Here is a 27,217-nt window from a genome sequence, read left to right on the forward strand (position 1 = left end):
GAAGAACGTGAAGAGTTTGGGGGTTTTGTTTTTAGGGTTTGTTAATTCTATCTATAATTTTTTGGGACAAAATTGCCCATATTCAGGCCACCGGAGATGTCACACGCCCGGTTGGTGGGTTGTGTCCTTATTTGAGACTTGTTAACAATTTCGAGTCTTTATTTGGAATAATGGTCACTTCGGGTCTTTATTTGAGAAAGTAGGCCACTTTGGTATTTTCCATTTTTCTAATTACTACTGAAATTTTTAGACACTTTTTGAATTTTTTGAAATTTTCTGAAATTTTTGAATTTTTCTTTTTATATTTTTTAAAATTTCTTTAAAAAAATCTAATTTTTAATTTTTTTGAAGTTTTTCGAATTTACTGAATTTTTTTGAATTTTTATTTAATTTTCGATTTTTTTATAATTTTTATAATTTTATAATTTTTTGATTTTTTGAATATATTTTATAATTAATATTACTATATTCAGGAAAATGGGTTCGGGCGGGGTACACCCGATCCAGCTCGTTGACCCGATCTGACGACCCGGAGCCACCTAATTAAAACTATTTCTTAAAACCTTTTTGTTTTTATTTTGTTATATGTTAATAATTTAATTGATTTTTAATTGATTTTCTTTTCTTTTTCTTTTATTTTCTTCCTCCCCTTTGGTCTTCGTCTCTTTCGTACATCCCCTCTGGACGCCCGAAGCCTCCTCTTCCCAAAACATGGCCTCACCGAAACTCACCAAACACGACATGGCCCGAAACAACCGACAACTCTTCCACCGCCAAACCACTGCTGGCCACTAGTTGGCCGGAGGTCATCACCGTTGCAGGAATACTTCCGGCGAAAGATTAGATTTTTGAGCCTTAGACTCCCGTATGAGCAAACAACACGATGGAAGGGACTAAAATTCGAATAAAGACGACACCACAGAAACGAACCTCGCGAAAGCCATTTCCAAATCTCGCTTTGACATTTCATCAAACACATAGAATGCACTGGTTAGAGGGAGGACCTAGGCTTATCCGGGGCTATTGTTCGGACCAAGCAATGATCATTGACACACAAGCAACATTCCAGACCAACTTAGAGATCGATCACATCAAATTTAACATTGGTATCAACTCAAAGATGATAAGGCTCGGGCAGGACCAACTAAGAATATGTGGACTTCATTCAAGCATCCATATAAACAGTTGGCGTGCGCGACTCGAACGAGAGATTTCTGATGTGATCGAAACTCAAACATAGCCCTAAGGTCCTACTGAAGCATACCAAAGTGCACAACGAAGGACCAATGGGACCCAAACTCTCGCGAACTAGTCGGTCGCGAGCTCCGACTCGATGCCTCCCCAAAGCGGGGCACCGATGGTTCGGAAGACCTACCTGGTTCGGACGGTGAGCAACGGGCGAACCTCAGGCGACGGCGAGAAGTTCTCTCAATCTCACTCTCTCCTCCTAGCTCGCCTTTCAAATCTCTCTATCAGCGCAAACCTACAGAAAAAAGAAAAAAAGAAAAAAAAGAAACCCCCCATCTCTCTCTCGTGAACTCTCACCGAAGACCTCCCCCGAACCCACTCTCCCTCTCTCGCTTTTAAGCTCGGCCAGCAAGCGCACATGGCTCCTGCCACGGCCAGCTGCCTTGCCGGCCTAGCTCCGACCCTGGGATCATGCTATGTGATCTGCTGCCTCCCTTGCTCCGTCGCGATCCTCTGTCTCCTATGGCTCGTGCTTTGCTTATCCTTCTTTCTACAGAGAGCGGGAGGGCGGGAGAGAGGAAGGGGGGAAATGAAGGAGGCTGGGCTAGGCCCAAGTCAATGGAAACGGATAAAGAGAAAAGGAAAGAAGTCGGGCTGGGCTAGCCTCAGCCCGGCCTCGCTTGTTTCCTTTGCTTTTTTTTTTTTTTTAATATAATAGTAGTTCTCTTAATTAACTTTCTATTTTCTTTTAACAAGAAAGCTCTATTACTATTAATGCAAATGTTCCTAATGTCTATATGCATGCAATTTAATGGAAATTATTTTTGTTAGGGTTTAAAATTTAATCCCTAATTTTTCACACGATTAAGTTTTAAATAAGGTGGTAAAATTTAGGTGTTAACATTTAGTGATAGAGAAAAAATGAGTGGAGCAGTCTAATCTAATTGAATATCTTCTATACAAGTTGAGATTTTCTCCAATGAGATTATTTTTCCTAGGCTTTTGTTTTAGCCTTAAAGGCGAGAGACATGGAAAAACGAAGCCACATTGGGTTGAATGTATGGTAGTGCAACCCACTGGGGTCATCGTCAAAGATGTGCAACACAGACTCACATTTTATTTGGAAAAGCGGCCCGGTATTTCTTCACTTTCACGTGTTTCTACATTTATTTTCGAAATAATTACATAAAAAACTTTTGAACTTTGACCCATGAAATTTTAATTTATTTTATGTGATCCCTAAACTTTTAGTAAATGTACAATTTAGTTCCTGAACTAAATGAAGATATATAATATTATCTTCCATTAATTCAAGTAATTGAATAAGTTTCTACTCCGATAAATTTGGACAATTGACCAGAATAAAATAAAATAACGCTACACGTGAATTATTCATGTAAGATATTCAACTCAAATTAGTAATAACATGGATAACCTATTTTTCCAAATACAACACATTAAAAGGATTATTATATTCTAATTTGATCGAAAATCTTACGTGGATAATTCAAGTGTAACATTTTTTTTTGTCCACCATTTAGACATATACCGAATGGAAAGCCAAATTAGGTAATTCTCAATTGAAGGATAACATGAAACGTTTTCATAAAATGTTGGACTAAATTTTCAAAAAATTTACAAATCGCATTGAATAAATTAAAAGTTTGGGAACGATATTGTACATTAGGCTAAAGTTCGAGGGCTTTATAAAACAAATTAAAAGTTCATGGATGATTGCATATTAAATCAAAGTTCTTGACCATTTATGTCATTTTCTTTTTATTTTCATCAAAATTCTTGGATATATATTTCTTGCATGTCCGAAATTGAACTTTCATGTGTTACTAATTTTTGTCATAGCTATTTATTTTTGGCGATTGCGTTTGTTGTTCGTCTAGATAGTTTTAATTTATCGATCAGTTTTAATTTATCGATCTCATTTTTATTTAAATATTCAAAATTACAAAGTGCCGTGACAAGATCTCAGTTCACAATCTTCATTTCCTAATTTGCAAAATGGACAGCTCATATATGGGCGGATCCGCGGCTAAAGCTACAATTCTTAAGCCAGCCCATTACTCGTCTAGACAAATGGACTTTACAATGCTTTGAATTAAATACGAACTGGTATCTAACGAGGCAATCGCTGATATGTTGTGGCTCATTTGGAAGGAGCGAAACACCTTCATCTTTGGCCCCACGACCTGTTCAGAGCAGAATTATCGACCTCGCAGTGACAGAGCACGCGAGTTTCGTAAGATGGCACCCTAGGATGAGAGGAAAAAAGAAAAGGGAACCATGAGTACCTCAGGCATGGCGGCCACCGGCGAAGGGCACCCTCAAAATCAACGTAGATTGCGCAAAAATTGAAGGACTCGCCGGAATGCTCTGTTGTTGGAGTAGTTCGTGATCGGAGGGGGACGCTGATCCATGGGTTTGCAAGATCGGTCTTTGCTGAGACAGTGCAAGCCGCGGAAACCCTGGGTTTTTGCAAGACTGTGCTCCCTTGGTTGAATGTCTTCTTGAAAAGGAGCGAGGCCCATGAAACGCAAGGGCTTGGATGACAATTTTGGCTCCACTCAGTTTTGTGCAAATTACCCTGGGGAGGCGTACAAGCTACGGATTGAGTGGCTAAGGCGCGTTTGTTTGCGTTTTAAAAATTGTTAGCGAAACGAGAAATAAAAAAAAGTGTTTTATTCAAACAATTTAAAACAAAAAAACGTTTGATAGAATCGTATAAAATTTGTTTACGGAATAGAAAAAGAACGTAAACACGTTTGGTAATTGTTAAAAATTCTGTTTCTAATAGAAAAGAACAAACACGTTTGGTTATGTACAAAATTGCTGTTCCAGAATTGGGCATTACTACTTCCACAGCTAAAGCTAAAGATGTTCCTACAGCTTTTCTCGATGAACAAACAAAACTCCCAATGTATGTAGATTGCCTATTGCCGAAATAGACCAAGGGTCGCCTCAATCGTTCCTCTTCCCAATATTTTCAACTTCCATGACAAAGAATGCAAGAGCTAGAACTGCAGAGAACAAAGGCCCCTCCCCTATTGAAGTATCGACTTCAAGAAAAACGTTGTCCCTTGAAGGAAATGACAAATAGCATGCATTAGCCTCATAAGCGCCGGCAAAATTCGTAATGCAAAAACAGAATTTAGTAATGAGGCGCTTATTTCAATCTGAATGAGTGCCGATCTTGTGGCCTTACCTATTTCGTTAGTACCAGTTTTGGACCTTGAAAGCCTACATATCTTCTATTAAAAGGAGAGGGAAAGAGGAAGCATGAAAAGACAGAATACATTCATATGCAGTGTTCAGTATATCATTTCAGTCCGGAACAAGGCCTAGATCTGTCCCCTATGCAAAATATGCAATCAAATTGAAGCCAGCTACGCGAGAGTTCTATGATGAACATCTTCGGTCCCACTTCGGACCACAATGTGAAATAGCATCATTCAGCTTCTCTTTTTTTGGGGGAGGGAGGGAGGGAGGAGGGGGCTCAAGGGGAGAGATCATCCATTCAATCAAGAGCATCTTCAAGCTCTCAAAATAGCCATACAAGCCATAGTTTCCTTGACATTTGGTGACAACTTTTCTCGACAAGATCAAGCAGCTTTCCCAAAATTTTTGCCCACAAGTTCAAGATGTCATTGTTGTCTTTTGTCATCTGTTCCAGATGAGTCCCATTGACCGGTTTGGAAACAACCATGTAGGAGAGATGCTTCTCGCAAATTGATAATATAGAATTCAATGATAGGATATCATCCAAGCTTGTATAAATATCATCATATCGTCTATCATCCAAGCTTGATTTAATTAGTTGAGGCATGTGATTTTGATTAAAGCCCTCTACAATAGTGACAACAACCCCAAAAACTGAGCTCTTCTCCTTGAGTGAATCATACAACAGTGGTAACACAACCCAAAAAAAAACAGCTCTTTTCCTCAAGTGAATCATCTATGCAGAATTTCTAAACACATTAAGAAAGCTCTAGTAGCGAGATATACTTTTGTAACACATGCAAAAGGGTGAGTGTTGATACTAGCAATATAGCGAGCTCCTCCACCCTTCAAAAGCGCATTAGAATTTCGGCTCCGTGGGACAAGAAATGGTTTCATGATGCCATGACACTTATAGCCCCAACAAATATATTAGAAGAAATCGACTAAGCCGAGAGTACCCATATTTGTCTTTCATGACAAGCCCTCGGCTTTCAATGCACCGTAACTCTTTTCACTAATTCGAACTTATATCCAAGTCCAGTAAGCATGCCCCAATCAGGGAAGGCTTAGGTTGACCAGGCTAAATGAGGGGTCTAGGCAACAATTCAAAAAGATTGACATTGATATAGAATATAAACAAAATGTTCAACACAATCGTGCCTAGATGCCGAGGCATAACAAACTCTGCCAAGTCTCTTCGAGGTAATCCTCGATAATACTTTTGAAATGAAGATAATATTCTCAGAAAATTTGACAGTTCCGCAAGTACCAAGTTCAACGATTCTCTGCTTCGCTGCCTTCTCAACAAAAACCTTCCAAAGCATGTTTTTCTCATTCTCAAATTCATCTTTGAAAGTACTCCAAAAAGCAAGGCCACCTCCAACTTCAATTGTTTTAAGCAACTCGCGTTCAAATATTGAAGGCATGGTCAACCAATTCTACACATTACATCGTGATATTTCAAGATGTACAGCCAATTACCCACAACAATTCATAGATGGTACCTCAATTTTGTATCCTCTAAAGAGGCACTAAGAAGGCTTGACGCATAGGATCATGTGGTGATAGAACCAAGCACCAGCAGATTTTCCCCGAATCTACAAGTAAATTAAATCGCAATCAACAAATTTAATCCTTGAAACACACAAGTGAAGACTTAACAATGAAAGAGCCTCACCAAAGCACCAATTTTTGCACTAAAACTAGAAAGGAACAAGAGAATGTGCCGTGGTTTGAACCACGACCTGAACACTAGGTGGCACTTGATCGGCAAAAAACATCAGTTAAAAGATAGTGGGCACATCACTAGAAAAAGCAGAACACCAATTTACCATATCATGAGTCATAGCATATCCATTTCAACTCCAGAAGTGATGAAATATCAGCTAGTGCTTCTTCCAAATGCTTTCACCTTCTTTAGGCTTTTTTTCTCTTTCGGAAGGAATTGCATCAAACATTCTGGGGCTGATCTTCCTGGAAAGGATATGTGCTGTGCACAGACATAATCCTGGCGATCTAAGCACAAACGAACCTGCCCAATCATAGTAATAGTGCACAAAAGGCTAAACAAAAACCCTTACTTGTTAAAATATGGGAGGCGAAGCCCGACCAGCAGCGAAGCTCGCTGCTCTGCTCTGGAGTCGCCGAAGCTCGCTGCTCTGCTCGCTCGAGCCGAGCCCGAGCAGGAGCGAAGCAGCAGCGAAGCTTCGCAGATCTGGGCAAGCGATTCCTCGAGCGAGCCCTAACACTCGAGCTCTCGCCGAAGTGAAGACAATCAGTGAAGGAGGAGCAGTGACGACGTTTACCTGGTGAAGGAGCAGCGGCTGGAGGAGGCGCTCGTCGGAGACAGGCGCCGGAGAAGACGAACGCTCGAAAAGGGGAGACGCTCTCGTCGGAGGAAAAAAAAAAAGGTCGCAGGAGGAAGCTCGTCGCGGGGGAGAAAAGAACTCCCGATTGTTTCACCAATTGACTGTCGTTTCCCCTGAAATCAAAGTTGGAACGGAAAAAAGAACTGTTTTAATTTCCGATGTTAACGAACTTGTTTTATGTTAATGTAAATTTACAGTTTTTCGACCATTTTTTTTTTTCATTTCCATTGCTTACTTTTCATACTGATTTAAGTTGATCCAAATAAATTAGGTAAAAACAATTTTGACAAGTTATCGATGTGTCATAAAATTAGAATAGGTGTGTCCTAATTGGGTAGCAATACCAAATTAGGAATATGAGAGATAATCCACATTTTATTACATAACTTGACAAGGTTGTTGAATTTTAGTTACTCTAAAAATGTGCATCTGCCAAGACAAAATTAAATGAGTGGTCGATTGTGAAATGGTGTTTCCCTTAAGTATGCATTTTCAAAAATATTTCTCATTTTACATGTTTCACCTAATTATAGACTTATATCATAGGCATTGGGTTCAATTTCATTTATTTGGTTCCCTAGAAAATCGAGGTTATTTTCCTGGAAAATTATCGTAGAAAGCGAGAGGATTCCTTTCCTTTTCAAAAAGTTGGATGCGAACCCGCGCGAAGTGACGAAACATACGCACATCGGAGGTTCAGCGCCGAGGGAATTTGGCGTCGCCGCCCGGTTCCGTACACAACCGCCGCAGAAAAGCGACGGTCCACTGAGATCACGGGAAGCCACCGGACGAGCGGCGGCGAAGGACGGAGGTTTTCTCCGGCGGAGTTCACTTCACTGAATCAGAGAACTTTCTGCGGACGCCGGGCTTCTAGGGTTTCCCCCTCTCCTCCGCAATCTTGATCGGCGATGGGAGAAACGGTACTCTTTTTGCATTGCTTATCCACTCTCGTTGCTGAATTGAGCTCGCCGTTTTCGAAGCATCGATGGCCCCCCCTGAAATGCGCGGCTCGTTTTCTCGAATTCAGGATGAGGAAGAAGCGGTCGCTCTGAGGCGGTTGGAGGAGTCGGTGGACGCCCATCCGGATGACCCCGAGCTTCGCTTCCGACTTGTAATTCTGCTTTGCTTGTTTTCGTCTTCTATTCAGCATTGATTTTGTCGCTTCTGGTTCTTGAGTTGTGGGGGTGGTTTCTGTTGGTAATTCGACGCCAGGGGCTGTGTTTGTGGGAGAAAGCAGCGGGTTCGAAAGAGAAAATGGAGAAAGCGGCGGAGCATTTCGAAATCGGCTAAATTGGACCCTAACAATGCAGCTGCGTTCAAATATTTGGGCCATTACTATGGTGAAGTGGCCTCTGATGGTGCTCAGAGAGCTGTCAAGTGTTACCAGAGAGCCGTTGTTCTCAATCCGGACGACCAAGAATCTGGGGTAATCTATTTGCATGTTTATAGTTTCTTATTTCAGGCTGGGATGTGTTTCATTTATTGCTCATACTGTGTCGATATGTTATGTTCTAATGAATATAAGCCAAATCACGCAGTCTCAATTTTTTCCTAGTAAAACTATGCAGTGGCGACTGGTGATTAATTACTGGCTAGGGATGGGCTGACTTTGTATGAGCATTACCTAATAGACAGTTCTCCTTAAATTTTTGGATTCCGATGAACTCTGCGTGGATATGCGAATGCTTTTAATTAGGAGGCATTATGTGATTTGTTGGACCAAGGAGGAAAGGAAAGTTTGGAAGTGGCGGTTTGCAAAGAAGCATCGGAGAAATCACCAAGGGCTTTCTGGGCTTTTCGAAGATTGGGTTATCTGCAGGTTTCACATTTTCTTCTCTTATTCCTTTTAAGGCACGGATTGTGAGGATGGGGATATTCACTTGTTTGGTTACTCCATTTATTTCACCCTCATGTACTTTTTGGCAGGTTCATCAAAAGAGATGGTCCGAGGCTGTGCCGAGTCTTCAACAAGCTATTCGAGGTCATCCTACCTGTTCTGATTTGTGGGAAGTATGTGGTTTCTTGCTCTTTCTTTCATTAGGTTTAGAAGCTTTTTAATAATGATTTGTTAATTTGTGCTTCTTTGCTGGTTCTCTTTTGACTTAATTGTAGGCATTGGGTCTTGCCTACCAGCGATTAGGCATGTATACTGCTGCAATCAAGGTCAGGTTTTCTGTTCTATAGATGCTTCATTTCTATTTCTTTTGTTTTGGTAGAAGTTGCCTTTCCAATTGTTTTGCTACTTTATTGAGCGAAAAGTATGATTGTGCTTCCTGTTTGCCTGTTGGGAGATTAACTCACATGGTACAATTTGAAGTATTGAAGGAAATTCTGAGATGTGCTTTAGAAAAAAAATATTATTCAGCTTTGACTATAGGCAAAGAGTTGGTGACTATAGGCATTTTCTTAAATCAAAAAATATTCATGCGCATGCAGTGAGTTGGTGACTGTAGGTATTTCCTTTTTTCCTTGGTGAGGTGTGCTTAAAGAAAAAAAACATTTGACTATATGCATTTAAGAATGGTTAGTATTCAAGGAAATTGTAAGATAATTTTCTTGATGACCAGCTGGATCATGCAACTGATGCATTCCTCTCCTAAGACGGAGTGTCCTTTGTGCTGCAATTTACTTTCAGACTTATTGTTGATCTTAGCCTGGCATTGTACAGTCTTTTGGACGGGCCATTGAACTGGAAGAAACCAGAGTTTTTGCCCGGATTGAAAGTGGAAACATCTTCATGATGCTTGGTTCCTTTAGAAAGGTATAAGGAATTAATTGTATCTACTCCCGCATACAAATACCAATCCATAGATGATGGTTTATGTTTATATACTCACACTTGTTCTTTTGTGTGCTACTTATGTAACTAGTAGGACTGTATAATTCAAAAATCTGATTTCTGAAATGAAATCCACATGACCAACACTGGAATTAGTAAATTCTTGTCTTGATACTTTTGCATTAAACTCAATGCTTTAACTTGATGCTTGCACATTGACTACTAGATTTTATCTTTGGATCCACATATGTCTACATTAACGTATTGGACAAACAATGTCCAGCCAGATGGAACTTATCTTATCTATTGGACAAATATTGTCGAGAACTTTGTGTATTTTAATTCTAGGGAATGATGAGTAGTTTAGAATCTTTATTTTCTATTTGTGATGTCCTCCAATCAGATACAAATATCTTTATAACGAACATAAATGGAAGTGTAAGAAAAATGGCGGAAGCAAGTGGGGCTTTTTATGCTGGACTTGGGTCATAAAATGATGGCACAATTAAGGCGTCAAAAGTGAAAATATTGTTCTGGTCATTTTTTCATTCTCAATGTTACAATCGTTCTATTGACTGCTTATTTATTTGTTCATTTTGGCTGATTATTGTCTCCATTTAGTTGACTTAAAAAAATTTCACACGGTTCTGGTCTATCTGTACTGTGAAAATTTACCTTTTTGCCTGAAATTTCTTTTTAAAATCTTATGCATTCTATTGCTCTGCTTTTCTTTTCAAGGGAATTGAACAATTTCGGCAAGCTCTGGACATTTCACCTGAAAATTTGTCGGCATACTATGGACTCTCTTCTGGCCTGCTTGGTCTGGCAAAAGAATGCATCAACACAGGAGCGTTTACATGGGCTGCCTCACTCTTAGAGGTTAATTTGCCCTGCAATTCCTGTATCACTTTCTTCTTTGAAGCTTTACTTGTTATAAATGAGAGACAAAAAGAACTTTCTGCACTAATTGCAGGAGGCATCTAAAGTTGCAAATGAGAGTACTCAACTCACTGGAAATGTATCATCCCTTTGGAAGATGTATGGTGATATTCAGGTTAGGCAATCTAATTTATTGGGTTCTGCTTTTATTTGGTCTCTTTAGCTAAATAGCAACTAGACAGTTTGGCGATGCAGGAAAACCTAATCTGGAAATAGTTGCAATATGGGGTTTGGGTTATTTGATGATTGATCATTTGGCTTGCCAATTATTAGATATGGAATATACTTGGTCTTGCTACTGGTGGAACATGGACTTCATCTTCATGGACTCTCTCTCTCCCTTGCTCTTTCTCCCGCACGCACACGCACTTGCACACAAATCCTCATGTCCTGCCCAACTAATGGAGTACTATGCGTTCTGCTTCTACTCTTGTAGATTGCGTACGCCACTTGCTTTCCATGGATGATTGATGACCAGAATTCAGAGCTTGAAGCAGATGCATTCAAATCTTCTGTACATTCTTGGAGTGAGACCTGTCATGCAGCGGTGGAGTCAGCCCGGATTTCATACCAGAAAGCTTTGCGTTTGGCACCATGGCAAGCAAACATCTATGCCGATATTGCTATGAGTCTTGACCTGAGATCCAAGTTGATCAAAATTTCCACATACAAATCCGATTCTTGGTGTGACTTTTGTTGCTTGGTTTGCTATTTGGATGCTAATGGTTTCCTGAATTTACACTGACCTATTCTTTCTATCAGGCAGTTACCAGAGAAGATGGCTTTGGGTGCATTGCTGCTTGAGGGGCATAATTATGAGTTCTGGGTGGCACTGGGATGTTTATCTGATAATCATGCTTTGAAACAACATTGTTTGATCAGAGCATTACAGTTAGATGTATCTCTGGCTGTTGCTTGGGCATACCTTGGGAAGGTATATGGTGCTGATGCTTGCTTTTTAGTACCTTTGTGAATAGTTATTTTCTAGCTCTTCATTTTGATATTGTGTGTACCTTTGTGGTTGATTAGCTGCTGAAAGGAAAACTAGTTTGAAACTTGAGTCCTCTTGAATGTGGCGAACACTTTAATGGTGATGAAGCGGTTGAGTCTTAAGACTTATAAAATGTCCAAATAACAAATTTGCTTCCGAGTGTTCTGAGGGTTACTTGTTATTGTCCTGACTTATAACTAATTTGCTATCTTGTTGCGTTTTTTTCAAATTGTCGTTCTGAGAGTTCTCTAACCTCAAATGGTCCATTTGGTTGGAAAGATGAATTTGGCTAAATAAGCTTCAGTATGAGACAATCTGAATGCAAGCTCAGTTAAAGGTCTCTTGTATTATGCAGACGGCTCATTTTGTTGAGATAAGCCGATTATGATCTCACGTGACATAATTGAAATTATGCTTAGTGATGGAACTTCAGGTGAAAGGATTTCCTTGTTGGAATTGTGTCTGGCTCTGGCATGAGACTGATCCCTCTCAGATAGAAATGGAGGCTTGTGCATTTAGAGCAAGTCTCTTCTACTTGTTCCCATACCATACTAATTTTATTTGCTAGCCTGGGTACATTTTGCAAGACTTTCCGGGAAAGGGAAATCAACTTCCTGATTGGTGTAGAATAACGTTTCAAATTGAGTTTTCCATTTTGACTGTAAGTGCTTGAGACTATTGCAATTCCTGAGAAACTTCTTCGAAAGTAAATTCTACTATGGACAAGGTGGCGTAAGATTCTGACCTAAAAGTTCATGCTGAAGACTTGCTGCTGGCTGCTCGGCCCTGTAAATTATTGAGAGTAGATCAGCGGTGGTGAATCACCGATTACCTACATATCACTTTCAATGTCCCTTCCTCTAGAATACTAGTCTTTGTAGACTGTAATTTTTTTGGATGTTGCATGTTATGTGAAACTGCATTTGGATAGTCTGAGGCCTGCTCGTCATCTTTTCAGTGAAAACCATATTGATTGTTGCAGGTCTACAGAAAAGTTGCAGATAAGCAACTTACAAAGCAAGCATTTGATAGTGCAAGAAGCATAGATCCTTCTCTTGCGTTCCCATGGGCAGGCATGTCAGCTGATTATTGTGCCAGGTAGTTGTTAAATTAGTTGATTTGGTTTTAATAATTGTTGGAATCTTTTGCACCACTGATCTGATTCCATTTTTCAGGGAAGATGCAGCTGAAGATGCTTTTGAGGGCTGTTGGAGAGCTGTGCAGACATTGCCGGTAAGTGTTCTACATTTTGAGCTAGTGACTCAGCCTTATGAGCATCTGCTGTCCAGCTTGACAGGGATGTCATGTTTCCTATATAGCTTGTTATGGTGGCTTGCTCATCTTTTTCCCTCTTAATTGTAATACTTTTTAGAGATAGTGCTTCTGTATTATTTAGAGTTAATCTAGAGTACCTCTCCTCTTCACTGCCTCAGTTATTTCTTTTGGGCTGAGAGTGCTTCCACGTTATTTCATCTGCCCCTGATTGATTTTATTTCTAATGCAGCTTCCTGAGTTCCAAATTGGGCTGGCAATGCTTGCTTTACCTTCAGGGCATTCCTCATCTTCACAGGTATGGCTGTTCATTAAGTTGTCACACCTTGTAAATATTCTACAATTTTGGGGAGGGTTGTTTGGTTTTGTCTTTTTTTTTTTTTTTTTTTGGGGGGGAAGAAGAAACTAAAACCCTACATCTTTGCTAAAATAGCTTGATGAAAGAGTACAAAAGATGGCTTTATTAATGGCATGAGAGACAAAATCCTAATTTCCTTATTTATGTCCACCTACTAACTACTGACTAATATCTGTGACACTCCCTGTCAAGCTGGAGCATCCTACTTGTATATGACAGGGTGCAACTTTCTACCTTACTCTGTGACTAAAGTGCTTTGTAAGCCAGACCTTACACTTGATAGCGAATGTGGATACATCAAACTGGATTTAAAATGACAAGCTGAAATTAACCCACATAAACACTGGAATTGACAGAATCGCTAAAAAGACAAATCAAGAATGGAAAATTTACACCTCTCTTTTCCTCAAACAACAAAGATAATATCATGTGAGAATCTAACTTCATGAAGTACGGCATATTGAACTTCATCATCCCATGGTGCTTGACTTTGGCTGCTTGAGAACGGTGTGTTTGACTCTAGCGCTGACATGTGCCTGGATACTAGACGCCATCTTTGCTCATCAACGATGCTTGCATCAAAGATGAGTCTTGCAATGGGCGACATTTACAGTAGAAGTTGTTGAGGTTTCAAAGGACCAAAATTGGGAGATTTTGCTGAAGACAATTTTGCGTAGCCTTTTTTTGGGGGGGCCTTATGAGGTATTTAAAAATGACACAAACCTCAAGCTAAACCAACAAACCCACAATAACAGAGAGCTTTACTGTCATGGAGGAGCAAAACCGATGACTATGCCAGAGGACTGAGGATGACAAATAATGAGGCTTAAATTGGGTCCGACAAAGGATAATAGAACCTTGACACAAATGAACACTGAAAACAAATGGGATGTGCTTGCCAACAACAAAGGTGGAGGATGAGCTTGTGCTGATGCTAGAAGGGCAGCTTGCGACAATGACTATGTTGTCTCTGCCACCATCTAAAATGCTAAGATCTTCAAGATAAAAGAGGTGGGGGGTGAGAAAATATTAAAATGCTTTGCCTTTACTAAATGACTTAATGGAAGTGCACATGAGATGGCTTTTTATATAGAGCATGAGAGGCATAAACAAAACTTTGATTTTCTTATTTATGACCACCTACTGTTTCCTGACTAATATTTATATATATGTTCCAATGCACATCACTATCTCTTGTTTGAGAATTAGTGTTTATTACCTTCATCTGTGAAATTAAGATAACCAGAGCATATCATCTGCCTCCTGAAGGTTTTTGGAGCCATATGTCAAGCGGTCCAGTGCGCACCTTATTACCCTGAATCGCATAATTTCAAGGGGCTCATTTGTGAGGCACGGCTTGATTATCAGTCTGCTGCTGCATCTTACAGGCTGGCGCGATTTGCCATCAATAGCTTTTCTACAACAGTTCCAGAATCTAGTGTTAGAGATGTAACGATCAATTTGGCAAGAGCGCTTCTTAAGGTAAGCATATCCAAAATTGTCTTTAGCTAATCTTTTTGGACCCCACAGGAAAGCTTAATACAGCTTCTGAGGCACATGGTGTAATGTAACTGTAGATGTTATGTCTACTTTAAACAATTTTTCTAAGCCAGTGGGGTTCATTGCTGCAGGCTGGGAATGCTCTAGAGGCAGCAAGGGAGTGTGAAGCTGTGAAGACTCAAGGTTCCTGACTTGCTGCCCATGATTTAAAATATGTTACTAGATTCCTCTTGTTATCATCTTAGAATATACTGAGAGTTTGTGTATTAGGATGCAATCTCCCTGCCTCCACGGTTCTCTTATTTTGTGCTATGAAACCTTCATTGGTCTGATGTTCTAAGCTATATTTCTATCAGGTACTCTTGATGCAGAATGTCTTCAACTATATGCTCTCTCTCTTTGGCAGCTTGGGAACAATGAACTTGCTCTTTCTGTGACGAGAAACCTTGTTGCTATTATTTCTACCATGGAAAAGGCAACTGCAAGAGCCACTGCTGGTTTCATTTGCAGATTGTTATATTTTATTTCTGGAATGGATTCAGCAATCAATAGCATTTTAAAAATGCCAAAGGAATTATTTGAGAGTCCTAAAGTTAGCTTTATTGTGTCTGGCATCCATGCTCTTGATAAAAATAACCGGCTCAATCAGATTGTTTCTGTCGGTCGTCGATTTCTTAGTTCTCTTGAAGAAATGGAGGGAATGCACTTCTTAATAGCTCTTGGTAAGCTGGTGAGTGATATCCTACTTTTTGGAAAATCCACATTCTAGAGAGACATGGAATGTGCTTTACATTGATGAATTGATACTGGCCATTTTTCTTATATGGTTATATGTGAGCATTGTGCAGGTAAAGAATGAGTCAGGACCTGGCCTTGGTTATCGGACTGGAATTCATCATCTTCAGAAAGCGGTCCACATGTATCCCAGTAGTAATTTGTTAAGGTAATATCAACAGCGTAAGCAGAACTAATCGTCCTAGTTTCTTTAGCTCCAGCACTCACTTCCTCTTGTCTTTTTTTCATTTTAAGTATTTCCTCCTTGAAATGATATATTTTGCATCAGTCCTGTAATATTTCCAAAAGTAGTTCTGCAATCTAGTGTTTGGACTTGAAGATGATGATAGAGAATGACTTGTACAGGGTATGACGCTTGTCATGAACTTGAAGCAAAAATCAAAGCTTTCTCATGGTATGAAAGAAGTTTTCTAGGCTGAGTTGGTCAAACTCTTGTTGAAGTAATCCATGAGTTGGCTTCTTTCACCTGCATCCAAGTGTAAAGTTCAACTGACTTTAGAATATTATAGTTCTGGTGTTTGTGCAAGAAAAGAGAATGATAAAGAAGCATGGACTGCAGACAAGAAAATCGTTTAGAGTTTGACTGATAATATTCCTTGGGCCGGTTATGACTCTGCAATATTTCAGTTTATTGAGTTGAGGCCATGCATAAGCGTAGTGCATGAAATTAGGAAGACAACCCTCTGTTGTTTTGTGAGTTTACACGGTGTATTTTGTAAGTGCTAAAGATGATGGCTGTGGATTGCTGCAAGAAAGATAACCAAGATGCTGTGGCTTTACTCCATAGAAGAAAACTTGATGTCAAGAGACAGTAACTTTAATTGTAATGAGGTGTTTTCAATTCTATTTATAGTGAAGTTACCATTAGATTTTTCCCCTTTCAGATTATTTCCATTTTCCTATTCTAAAATATAGATAGCTTTGTCTAGTTTTGGCGCTTTTTAGCCCCTGGTTTCATCTAGTCAAGGATTCTAAATGCCTGAATAGGGTGTTTGTGAGGTAAGGTTATGTTTTTCCTGTTTCTCTGAACATGAGGTTATGTTGACATGTATAAGTACTGGTATTATATCTTAAAATTTTTGTTTGGCGCCATTCTTCCAGACCATTATAAAGTGTTCATGGCATGAAAAGTTAATTAAGAACCTTGCGATATTTGTCAAATGTTCTGTGTTTTCCCCCAAATTCAAGACTGTTTCCTGATATATGTTGTGATAGCAGGCAATTGCTTGGTTATCTCTTGCTATCAAGTAAAGAATGGAATGATTCACATCTTGCAACAAGGTGCAGTGTCATAAGCTTCTCCGAAATTCCCCGAAAAGAAGGTTTCAAATCTTCATTTGAAATCCTTGGTGCTGGAGCAGTTGCTTGCTATGCCATCGGAAACAGCAATCCAAAGTTTTCTTTCCCAACATGTACATATCAGTGTTTGCAGGAGCCTCGATGCATTCAGCAACTGCAAAAGTACTGCAGCAACTTATTCTACGTTTAAGATTGAAATTTTTAAACAAAGTACTTGGAAGAAAAATTTGTCTTTTTATCCTAGATTTGTGGCTTTTTTGGGGATGCAATGAGTCGTTAATATCCAAATATTTCATTTTTCTAAATCTCCTTTATACTCATGGTTTAACATGTCTGAATTTGGCAGTTGACACTTATTTAGGAAGTTGTCTAGGGGCATTTTGTTGTACCTCTGCCTTTCTTGACGTGCTTTTCTTCCATTTATGGCTGCAGATGCTTACGTCAGGAACCTTGGAATCATAGTGCTCGGTACTTGCTCATACTTAATCTTCTGCAAAAGGCACGGGAAGAGAGATTTCCTAAACATCTTTCTGTTATACTGAATCGGCTGATTCGCGTGGCTCTGTCCAATGAATTATATGCTGGGACAAGTAACTGCTATCCGTATAGAAAATTCCATCTCTTACTTTCTGCTGCTGAGTTGTACTTTCAGGAGGGAAGTCAAGTGGAATGTTTCAATAATGCAACAGATGCATCTAGGCTTCCACTTCCTAATGGCTATCTTTTTTCGCGCACTTGCTATTATCTCGTGCATATGCTGTTGCTGGGGACCTGAAAAGCTCTCGTAAAGAATATGAGAGATGCTTGGACCTTGGGACAAATTTTCATATTGGTTGGGTCTGTCTTAAATTCATGGAGGTACATTATGAGATGCAAATTGATAAAAGCAAAATAGACTTGAGGTTCTATGAATGCTTAAAGGAGAGGGAAAAGTCAGATGTAATGTGGGAAGCTATCTTCAACCTGGCACGGGGCTTGATTTCTTTATGGAACCATGATTTTCCCTCTGCAGAAAGCTTCCTTGAACAAGCTTGTTTGTTGATGGATTCTAACAGTGGAATGTCTCTCTGCTTCGGTAGGTGACTGCTGAGCCTATTTCGCAGTGAACCATTGACCTCTCCCTGAAAATTTACTTGTTCCATTAGATTTACTAAAGGAGAAGTAGTTCATTTAGGCACACACGCACTCAGGCCTACATATCAGAGCTCTCTCTCTCTCTCTCTCTCTCTCGGGTACATTTTCATTTAGTGCTGACTGAAAATATACTTGTTCCATTAGATTTACTAGAGAAGTAGTTCATTTAGGCACATGCACAGTCAGGCCTACATATCAGAGCTCTCTCTCTCTCTCTCTGTGGGGTACATTTCCATTTGGTGCTGACTGAGCAATTATGTGTCATTATTCAGGGGTCGTATGTATGGAATTAGCCAAGCTAGGGTATGGTTCTCAGTTCCTCTCGCTTGCTCTGAGACATCTCTCTAAAGCACAGGAGACGGCTCTAGTTCCATTGCCTGTTGTCTCAACATTGCGGGCTCAAGCAGAAGGAAGTCTTGGTTCTAAAGAGAAATGGGAGAACAATCTTTGCCTTGAATGGTTTACTTGGCCACCAGGTTAGGTTCTCATATGACCTGCGTTGTAAAACGCTTAAGATCTAATGCTTCATTTGGATGAACTTTTAACTGTCTTCATTGTTTGTAGTATTTTTTAGACTAGAAAGTGTTTAAATTTCTTACTCTGGGAGTTAAAACATTTCTTTATTGCAAAAACATAAAAAAAGATGGAGTGGAGTTATCTCTTTCTGAAAAAATTAGGATTTGGTGTGACATGGCACTTGTGATGAATGTTTTTAAAAATTTAGGATGTCCGAGTGAACTATTGAAAGGTTATATGGCACTCAAGTAATGGTGTATTTGACTTCTAAAATTGTTTTTCTGATGATTTGGCCATGTATTTGCAGAAATGAGGCCTGCAGAGCTCTTCTTTCAGATGCATTTACTCGCAAAAGATGTTAAATCTGCACATGACTCTACTTCCTCTGTGGCGGCTTGCCAAACTCCACAAAAGTGGGTTTGTCGAGCAATCCATACAAACCCATCTTGCTTAAGATACTGGAAGGTGTTGCAAAGGCTCGTGGAGAAAATTGAACGCTCATCAGAAAATCAGTACTAGCTTGCACCGCAGCTGGATGTATTATTGGATGCAGCCTCAGTTCCATTCGTTGTAGATTAGTCACATTGTCTCTACACCAATTCACATGTACCGTTCTCTCTCTCTCCACCCCCCCAAAAAAAAAAAAAAAAAAAAGGGAAAAAGAAGAAGGTTGTAGCGTATAGTCGTCTTCCTTTTGCTTTTAAGGTAATTCACCGGCTGGTGAGTTTCATCTAGTGCAATACACAATTTAATGTTCAAGGAAGTTCAGTTTTTCTGTTTTTTGCTGCTTTGTTTCCTTTTGGCACAAAAGGGATAGGCAAACTCATCTTGCGGGCTTTGTTCTTTCTGCTTGCTGTTTCTGGAAGAGGACATGACATTATGGACTCATCCAAAACGGGGATGGCATATCTGATTTGTATTGTATTTGGAATTTCGTACACTCATTTAGGCAAAAGAAAAACAACAGCAATAAAAGTTGTCCTGACTGCCTTTTATATTGATGTATGTTTTTTCTGGACTAGAAAAATGATTGCGGGTAATCTTTAGTCTATTGTAAGGATAACAATTTATTTTGAACCATAAAAAATCAAATAAGAAATAATTATAAATTACTGTGAGATCTATACATTCAAGAATTTGTAACTCATTTATTTTCACAGTATCTTAAAAATTATTATGATAGCAAAGCTTGGCTATCTAGGTGAACTAGGAATGCACGATTATTTCAACTCCTTGCCTATATACATCATACAAGCATTTTGCAGTGAGATGGCCCTTGAATCAACCCATCCCAGAGCTTACTATTTCACCGGATTATGTAATGTGGAGACCTGCGTGTGGCACTTTGGCTATTTAACTTGTCAATTGGATTCGGCCTACTTTACTGACCATGACTCATTGACTGGGATCGATCAAACTCGTCCGATGGATCCCAGTCCAACGAGGAAGAGAGGATCTTGGAAAGAGTCATGAAAACTTCGGCCATCTGAGGGCGAGCATTCAGATCATTGGAGACGCATCTCTTCGCAAGCTCTGCCATGGAAAATGCCAAGTCCAGAGGATACTCGTCCTTAAGCGAAGGATCTATGAAGCCTCGTAGATTTTCCCTCACGCTGTCTCCATCGAGCACCCTCTTGATGGCTGCAGACAGCAACTCCTCTCCATTCTTGGTGTCTCCGGCAGCTTCCCTTCCGGACAAGAGCTCCAACATCACGACCCCGAAGGCAAAACGTCTAATTTTGAGGTGATCACGCCATTCTCTATGTACTCTGGGGCCATGTATCCTTGAGTCCCGACAACATGCCTGGTCATCTGAAGTCCGCCTTCTTCGTCGCTGTCTTCCACGGCTCTCGCCAGCCCGAAATTCGCCACCATTGCTCTGAAATTGGCGTCTAAGAGAACATTGCTGGTCTTCAGATTCTTGTGGACGTAGGGGGGATTCGTGTAGTTGTGCAGATAATTGAGCGCGTCGGCGATGTGGTACGCGACCTGAACCCTCTGCTTCCATGACAGAACAGAGTAACTTTCGAACTTCTTGGAGTGGAGCCAGTCGCTGAGAGACCCGTTCTCAGCATACTCATAAACGAGGTAAGTGTTCCCCTCATGGACGCAGAACCCGGAAAGCCTGACTATGTTGGCATGGTTGATCTGCCTCAGGATGTTGATCTCGCCCGAGACGTCGCCCTTCAGGACCTTCACCGCGGCATCATCGTTCTTGAACTTGCCGCGGTAGACCGAGCCCTTGATCTTGTTGCCCTTGCTGAAGAACCCGGTGGCGATTTGCAAGTCCTGGAAGGTATACACGGTCAGAGTGTCGATGGCTTCTCGAATGCCAGAAGAGAAGCCAGAGAAGGAACCGCCCTTCACTGCAAGAGAAGCGTGATCCGTCGCAGAGGTGTCTGAGAACTTCTTGGGCGTTAGGCCAGACGATTTCGATTGCTTGCGCTTCTGAGGGTTGTAGCAGAAGAACCAGAGCGCGAGAGCAACAAGAGCAACCGCGAGCCCACCGCCTCCGACGCCGACACCGACGAATACCCACTTCTTCGAAGATCCTGAATTACCGCCCGCCGGCACTGAGGGAGCCTCCGGCGGACTGGCGGGCGGCGACGCCGTCTCGATCTTCGTAGGCTCCGTGGACAGCGGTACCAAAATTGGCGTGAAAGGATAAATCACGCTCGTCACCGTCAACTCGTTCGCGTCCAGCACGCTCTTCTCGCTAACCCCAAACATCTTCGCTATGGCAGAGATCGAATCGCCCCAAGTCACCAGGTAGGTGAGCAAATACTTGGCTCCGGCAGAGCTCTGGTTCGCCGTCGGGCAGGCGCACCGCACCGGGACGGTCAGATTCATCCCCACGGACAGGTTCACAGCGGAGTACGGATTCTCCGCCAATGAGAGCCTGGCAGGTGCTGAGCCCCTGGTAGGTGTCGTTGGCGAGGAGGAAGTACGTGTCGGACACCGATTGGAGCACGTACGAGGCGTTGTGCTGGTAATAGGAAGGAGGAGGAGGTGCAAGCGCAGTCGACGGGGGCGATGACGAGGGTGTCGGGAGGGGGGTGCTCGAGGTTGGTGAGGTTGTTGATGGAGGTCATCTCGGAGATGTAAGGCTGGGAGTTGAGGAGGTAGGCGACGGTGACGAGAGAATTATAGACGGCGGTGGGGCGGAAGGTGACGTAGGCGCGGCAGGAGGTGAGGGGGCCGGTGCAGGAGAAGCCCCGGGTGATGTTGTTGTTGTTGGAGGGGTTTTCGCAGTCGAGCTGCTTGTTGTCGACGTAGGCTTGCTGGGAGAGGAGGAGGCGGGGTTGGAGGAGGAGGAGGAGGAAGGAGAAGAAGGAGAAGAAGGTGAGAGAGACGAACTCCATGGATTCTTCTGCGTTGCGCTTCGGAATGGGTTTCGCCAATAGAGAGAGAAAGAGAGAGAGAGAGAGAGATGGAGAGATGGAGATAAAGATGGAGAGAGGAGTGATGCGTAGCTGTCGGAGGAATAAGAAATGGGATTTACGGAGGAAGAAGAGGAAGAAGAAGAAAGAGACGACCTGAAATGGAGACTGAGCGAGAGGGGCCCACGGCTGGTCTAGTCCTAGTTGGAGGGAGGATGGTGGAACGCGTCGTGGTGGAGTTGACTAGTTGACTTTTAGGGCCAAATCACATGCCGTGTTGGTTCTGGTTTTGAAAAAAATCTTCTTGTCGCAGTTGGGGTACTAGATACGATGAATTCTGACTTGATCGTCTGCAGGAAGAAATTTAGAAAGAGATAAAATTACTCGCGAAAAGTAAATTATTTAAAAAATATTTATCAGAAAAAGAGCAATCTTTGTATAACTTGAAATAATTAATTAGTGAGAATTTTTTTTTTATAGACAACAATTTTATGTTCAGGGATGATGAGAATTCTTTCTCATCAGCTTATTTTTTTTAAATGATACTGCCGGTTATTTTTAGAAAAATATTTGCCAAAATTAATTTCTGCATGTAACAAGTAGGGGGTGATGTTATCTATAATTTTAGATTAATCAAGGCAAAATCTCAATTTAAAAAAACAGCAAGTCTCTTCGATTTAAGTAGCGTTTGTTCTTCATCACAAATGTATTGGCTGAGATTTCTTAAAAGTATCTTCAAGATCACTCGGAAAACAAATTGTCTCAAAGTTTTGTTTTCTTTTTTAAATTGAAAGCCCATGTTGTTAGCAAATAAGTGCATTACAAAAGTATATATATTCATTTGGGTTCTAAACATAATGTATTTGAAAACCCATGTGCATAATCAAGACATGGCTTTTAATTAAGAAACGTTCAAGAGTTGACTTGACTCATCAAAATACTTTGATTTTTCACCATATTTCGTGATTGAGATTTCTTCAAAGTACCTTTAAGATTACTTGGAAAAAAAAATTGTCTAGAAGCTCCATTTTCTTTTTTTATAATTGAAAGTCCGTCTTGTTGGCGAATAAGTGTATTACGAAAGTATATAAATTCACTTAATTTCTAAACATAATGTAATTTAAAATCCGTGTGCATAACCAAGACATTGCTTTTAATTAAGAAATGTTCAAGGGTCCATTTGACTTGATCAGAATACTTCGATTTTTCACCATATTTCTTGATCGAGGTTGGTTGAAAAATAATGTAATCTCAAGAATTACAATTCAGCCCAACGCCATGCTGAGTTCGAACTCTCGACATGACATGTTTACGCTTCAAGAAACCGGGTTAGAATGGCGCTACAAAGAGATGAAAGTCTGCTGATCTTTAGATCGATGGCGACTTCTCTCATTGTCGGCCGCTTCCTCCCGTTCGATTTGAGACACCTTTTCGCGAGGGTCGCGAAGTCCAAGATCTCACCTCGTCATCGGCGACTTCATGCTGGACCCGGTCTTCCAGGATATTGTACAGACTGTTCTCTTTCATCGCCAGGATGAAGTTCAGCACTAGGCTCTTCTCTTCTACCTCGACTTTACCTCTGGATACAGCCCTCTCTCCTGTCAAGAGCTCTGGCGGAACCACCCCGAAGCAGTAGACGTCGCTCTTGTCCGTGAACTGTCTTGAGTGGAAGTACTCCGGGTTTAGATAGCCGAACGTCCCTTGCAATCCCGAGTTTTCTCCAGCGAGATTGTCTTGGAAATCCCAAAGTACGATATCTTTGCGCCGTAGTTGTTGTCCAGGAGTGTGTTGCTCGATTTGACATCCTGATGGAAGATCGGCATGGATGTGGCCGAATGCAGATAAGCCAGCGCCCCGCAATTTCTAGAGCGATCTTCATGCGGACTTCCCATGATATGCACAAAGAGCGATCCTCACCGTGGAGGTGTTGGGAGAGAGTCCCATTGCTGACGAAATCATAAACTAGTAAGAGGGACCTCCGTCTCGAGACAACATCCTAACAGCTTCACCACGTTCCGGGGGTTCATCTCTGAGAGAATGACGACCTCGTTGAGGAATTGATCGACTTGTTTCTCGTGCATCAGATGGGATTTCTTTATGGCCGCTATTCTTCCATCGGACAGGATTGCTTTGTAAACTGGACCGAAACCTCCCTTCCCGCACATTCTGCTCTCGCTGAAGTTGTCCGTCACTCGCTCCAGCTCCTCCGACATGAAATTTTTTGTCTTTACAATTGCACCTTCTTGCGAAGCTATTGCTGGAATAACAAACCACCATTCCGCTTGAAGAACGCCTTCTTTAGTTTGGTTCGTCTTGTCCTTCTAAGCACCAAAGCAAACCAAATTCCAATGGCCTGGGTGACTATCACGGTCAATCGTATCGTGACACCTGCACCCATAGGAGAATAATTAGTCTATGAAAATGAAATCACGTTTCTGGCTCAATGCAAAAGACCAAAAAGTACCGCGAAGAATGATGTCTGCAGTTGTCGCTTAGCGCATGCTATGGTTTCCATCAGAACCGTTTGCAGATGGATCATCACAGTAGAAACCCCCATCGGTGTCGATGCAAAGGGAGTTTTGTACATCGGCGCACATGTTTTTAGTCCCATTGCACTCGTCAATATCTGACATGAAAGCAGATGTTAGAGAATAGCGATAGGATTCGAGAGAGATAGACCACTTGATGTTGGAGAATAGTTACGGGTACTTTTAGCTCGAGACAGTTCAGAACCGAGATCATACCTTGGCATCCTTGGGGGAAGGTATGCATTTCCTTCGAAACTCGTGTCACAGCGATGTCCTCAGCCGCCAAAGTCGATACAGTGAGCATTTGGGCCATAATCATTGTTGGAGGTGTTGCCTGTTCTAGGATCTGGTTCGCATGTTGCGTTCCCAGCAACCCAACTTTATACCATTGGAATCTCGGGGTCATCATATTTAACGTGAGGGAATTTCTTCTCCGCAATGAAAGCACGGCTGCTGTGGGGTGGATTCTAGTGATCACTCGAGTTGTCGACACTGAACATTCTGAGAGAGAGAGAGAGATTTAAGCCCTAGGGGAATAGCTTGTGGAGATAATACTCCCTAAAGCAATTTTGAACCATGACAAAACTTATCCTAGGATAAGTCTTTGATTCTAATGATAAGTATTTTTTAGGTGGAAAGTTTGATGGGAAATAATCAGATAATATCAATTAGAATCAAAGTTGCGGCTTAATTCTTTCCTTTCTTATTTGTTCTTTCAAATGGCTAGAAGGAGGGTAATATACTCGTGTAATGGCTAGTGGTGATTGGTTGGATTTCTTGCCTTGTATTTAAGGAATTCCAATAGGAAAGTTTTCCGAATATCTCTTGGAGATTTGACTTTCTTGGAATAAAAGACTGGAGGCAAAACATTCTTTCCAAGATGAAGTACTAGACTTTTGGAAATCCGAACTGCTGTATGGGCGGCAAAATCTATGGGAAGTATCATTCTCGGTGACCTTGAAGCAATCAGACTCTAAGTGAGATTCGGGCCAACGAGTAGATTGGCTAAATAATCCTCTTGGAGATATGTCCAAGAGTTAGCTTGGATTGGGAGGAGTATAATAGAAGGTTTCAAAATTGGATCAAGTGCATTCACGAGAATCAAAGCTTTTAATTCTAAAGTCTAAAAAGTGTTTTCTAATCATATACATTCGTCTTTGTGAGCGACATTGTGCAATTATTTAGAGGTTGAGAGTGTGTGAGGAGTTATTCACACGAGCTTGAGTATTTACTGCTCAGATTTTGTAACCTTTGATGGGTTTTTTATAATGGAATCCAGTCAATAAGCTATTAGCATAGGAGAATAGACGTAGGCTTACAAAAGCCGAACCACTATAATCTTTTGTGTGCAATTCTCTATCTCTTACTCTTTTTTTTTTTATTAATTGTGATAGAATTGCACATCGGTAAGATCTAACCGTATCGTCTTTCGTCACCAATAGTTGTTTTGCTGTAATAGTAATTTCAATTTTCTCATTTCCGTAAAATTACCTATTCAACCATTCTAGGTGATAGTTCTAATCATAACAATTGGTATCAGAGCATGATTACTCTTTATTGAAGTGTTTTATTACTTTTGAGTTAATGATCCTTCTATGGCTAGCAATATTGCAGTAGGACTGATGGAAGAATAGAGTGATACAAGGCCTCCATACTTAAATGGAAAAGACTACAACATCTAGAAGAACAAGACGAAAGTATTCATTAGATCTAAGGATTCCTTGGAGTGTAACGTTATTATCAAGGGCATAAATCCTGAAACTTCTTCGTCCAAAGAAGAAGGCAAAAAACCTAAAGTCTCAGCCTTATTTGATGTGGATATCAAGAAAAGAGAAGCATTAGATGCTAAAGCAATTTATTCATTATATTATGCATTATCTCCTTCTGAATATAACCAAATTTTCTCATGTGAATAAATGAAAGAATCTTGGGACAAGTTGCAAGTGACATACGAAGGAACTGATAGGGTTAAGAAGACGAAGATAAACATTATTCTCCAACAAATACGAAGCATTCAAGATGTAACCCGATAAGAACTGACATGTTTAGTAGATTTACTAACATTGTCAATAGACTGGCATATCAAGGGCAACTTGTATCAGACCTTGTAAAAGTGAACAAGATTCTTTGAGGACTATCCAAAGAGTGGAGCAATAATAAGACATGTATTTGAGAAACTTAGAGAATATCTCCTCTCTGTAGATGGACTCGTGGGAACACTACAATCCCATGAAGAAGAACGTCTAAACGACGAAGACACTAGAGGTAAGAAATCAATAGCTTTAAAATCTAATATTAATTCTGATAATTCAGATTCAGATGATGATAAAATTACACTCATGGTGAAAAAGCTTCAAAGAATGGCTGGAAAAAGAAGGAAGTTTGAAGGAAAGAGACCCTCAAATCATCTGAACAAAAGAGAAGTTTCAATGATAGAGACGAAAATAGAGATGTTGTCTGTTTTGAGTGCAAGAAGCAAGGACACATCAAGACCAATTGTCATCTTTTGAAGAAAAGAAAGAACAAGTATGAAAAGACAAAGAAAGCACTGAAGACCAAAATGTTGAGCGATACTGAGTGTGAAGAAAGCGATGAAGACTACGCTAATATTTGTTCGACGGCAAAATTTGATTATGAGGGAGAATTTGAGGTAAGTAATTTGGATATTCCACTTGAAGTATCTAATTACATAGATGAATTATTTATTGATTACAAGGCTACACTTAGAAATTCTCAAAACCGAAGAAAGAAAATTTAAAATTGAGACAACAAGATTCTTTATAAAAAGAAAAGATTGAGTGTCTTGAAAAAGATCTTCAAGTAAAAGAAAATCATGATTCCATTTTAAAAGAAAATGATCTTTTGAAAAAGGAAATTTTGGATGTTACAAAAAGGTTTTCAATTGATTCAAAAACTTTGGAGCATAATTTGTCCATTC

General features: G+C 40.6%; 2 protein-coding genes, 1 long non-coding RNA gene and 1 pseudogene across 3 annotated transcripts; 1 reads left to right on the top strand and 3 right to left on the bottom strand.

Moving 5' to 3' along the window:
* Nucleotides 1-6,353: 6,353 nt before the first annotated feature.
* On the bottom strand, nucleotides 6,354-6,795 carry LOC120294598. The gene is made up of 2 exons (XR_005551822.1): nucleotides 6,726-6,795; nucleotides 6,354-6,451 (listed from the first exon to the last, which is right to left on the bottom strand). It is a non-coding gene; the product is annotated as an uncharacterized LOC120294598 (long non-coding RNA).
* A 585-nt stretch (nucleotides 6,796-7,380) lies between these two features.
* LOC104450366 (tetratricopeptide repeat protein SKI3) lies at nucleotides 7,381-19,372 on the top strand. The gene is given in 23 exon segments (XM_010064888.3): nucleotides 7,381-7,708; nucleotides 7,816-7,899; nucleotides 8,001-8,214; nucleotides 8,485-8,607; nucleotides 8,715-8,798; nucleotides 8,901-8,951; nucleotides 9,457-9,549; nucleotides 10,306-10,446; nucleotides 10,541-10,621; nucleotides 10,943-11,190; nucleotides 11,269-11,440; nucleotides 12,480-12,595; nucleotides 12,673-12,730; nucleotides 13,002-13,067; nucleotides 14,397-14,609; nucleotides 14,759-14,810; nucleotides 14,984-15,357; nucleotides 15,476-15,570; nucleotides 16,641-16,883; nucleotides 17,154-17,446; nucleotides 17,449-17,796; nucleotides 18,128-18,331; nucleotides 18,679-19,372. Coding segments are annotated over 22 exon segments (3,507 nt in total). The 5' UTR covers nucleotides 7,381-7,708; nucleotides 7,816-7,873; the 3' UTR covers nucleotides 18,891-19,372.
* A 98-nt stretch (nucleotides 19,373-19,470) lies between these two features.
* On the bottom strand, nucleotides 19,471-21,880 carry LOC104450367 (protein LYK5). Its single transcript, XM_010064890.3, is given in 4 exon segments — nucleotides 19,471-20,102; nucleotides 20,105-21,263; nucleotides 21,265-21,370; nucleotides 21,372-21,880. Coding segments are annotated over 4 exon segments (1,977 nt in total). The 5' UTR covers nucleotides 21,734-21,880; the 3' UTR covers nucleotides 19,471-19,752.
* A 1,260-nt stretch (nucleotides 21,881-23,140) lies between these two features.
* LOC104452148 lies at nucleotides 23,141-23,964 on the bottom strand (annotated as a pseudogene).
* Between the last annotated feature and the right edge of the window lie 3,253 nt (nucleotides 23,965-27,217).

This window comes from Eucalyptus grandis, chromosome 6 (genome assembly GCF_016545825.1).
Source record: "Eucalyptus grandis isolate ANBG69807.140 chromosome 6, ASM1654582v1, whole genome shotgun sequence".
In the NCBI taxonomy this organism is placed as follows: Eukaryota; Viridiplantae; Streptophyta; class Magnoliopsida; order Myrtales; family Myrtaceae; genus Eucalyptus; species Eucalyptus grandis.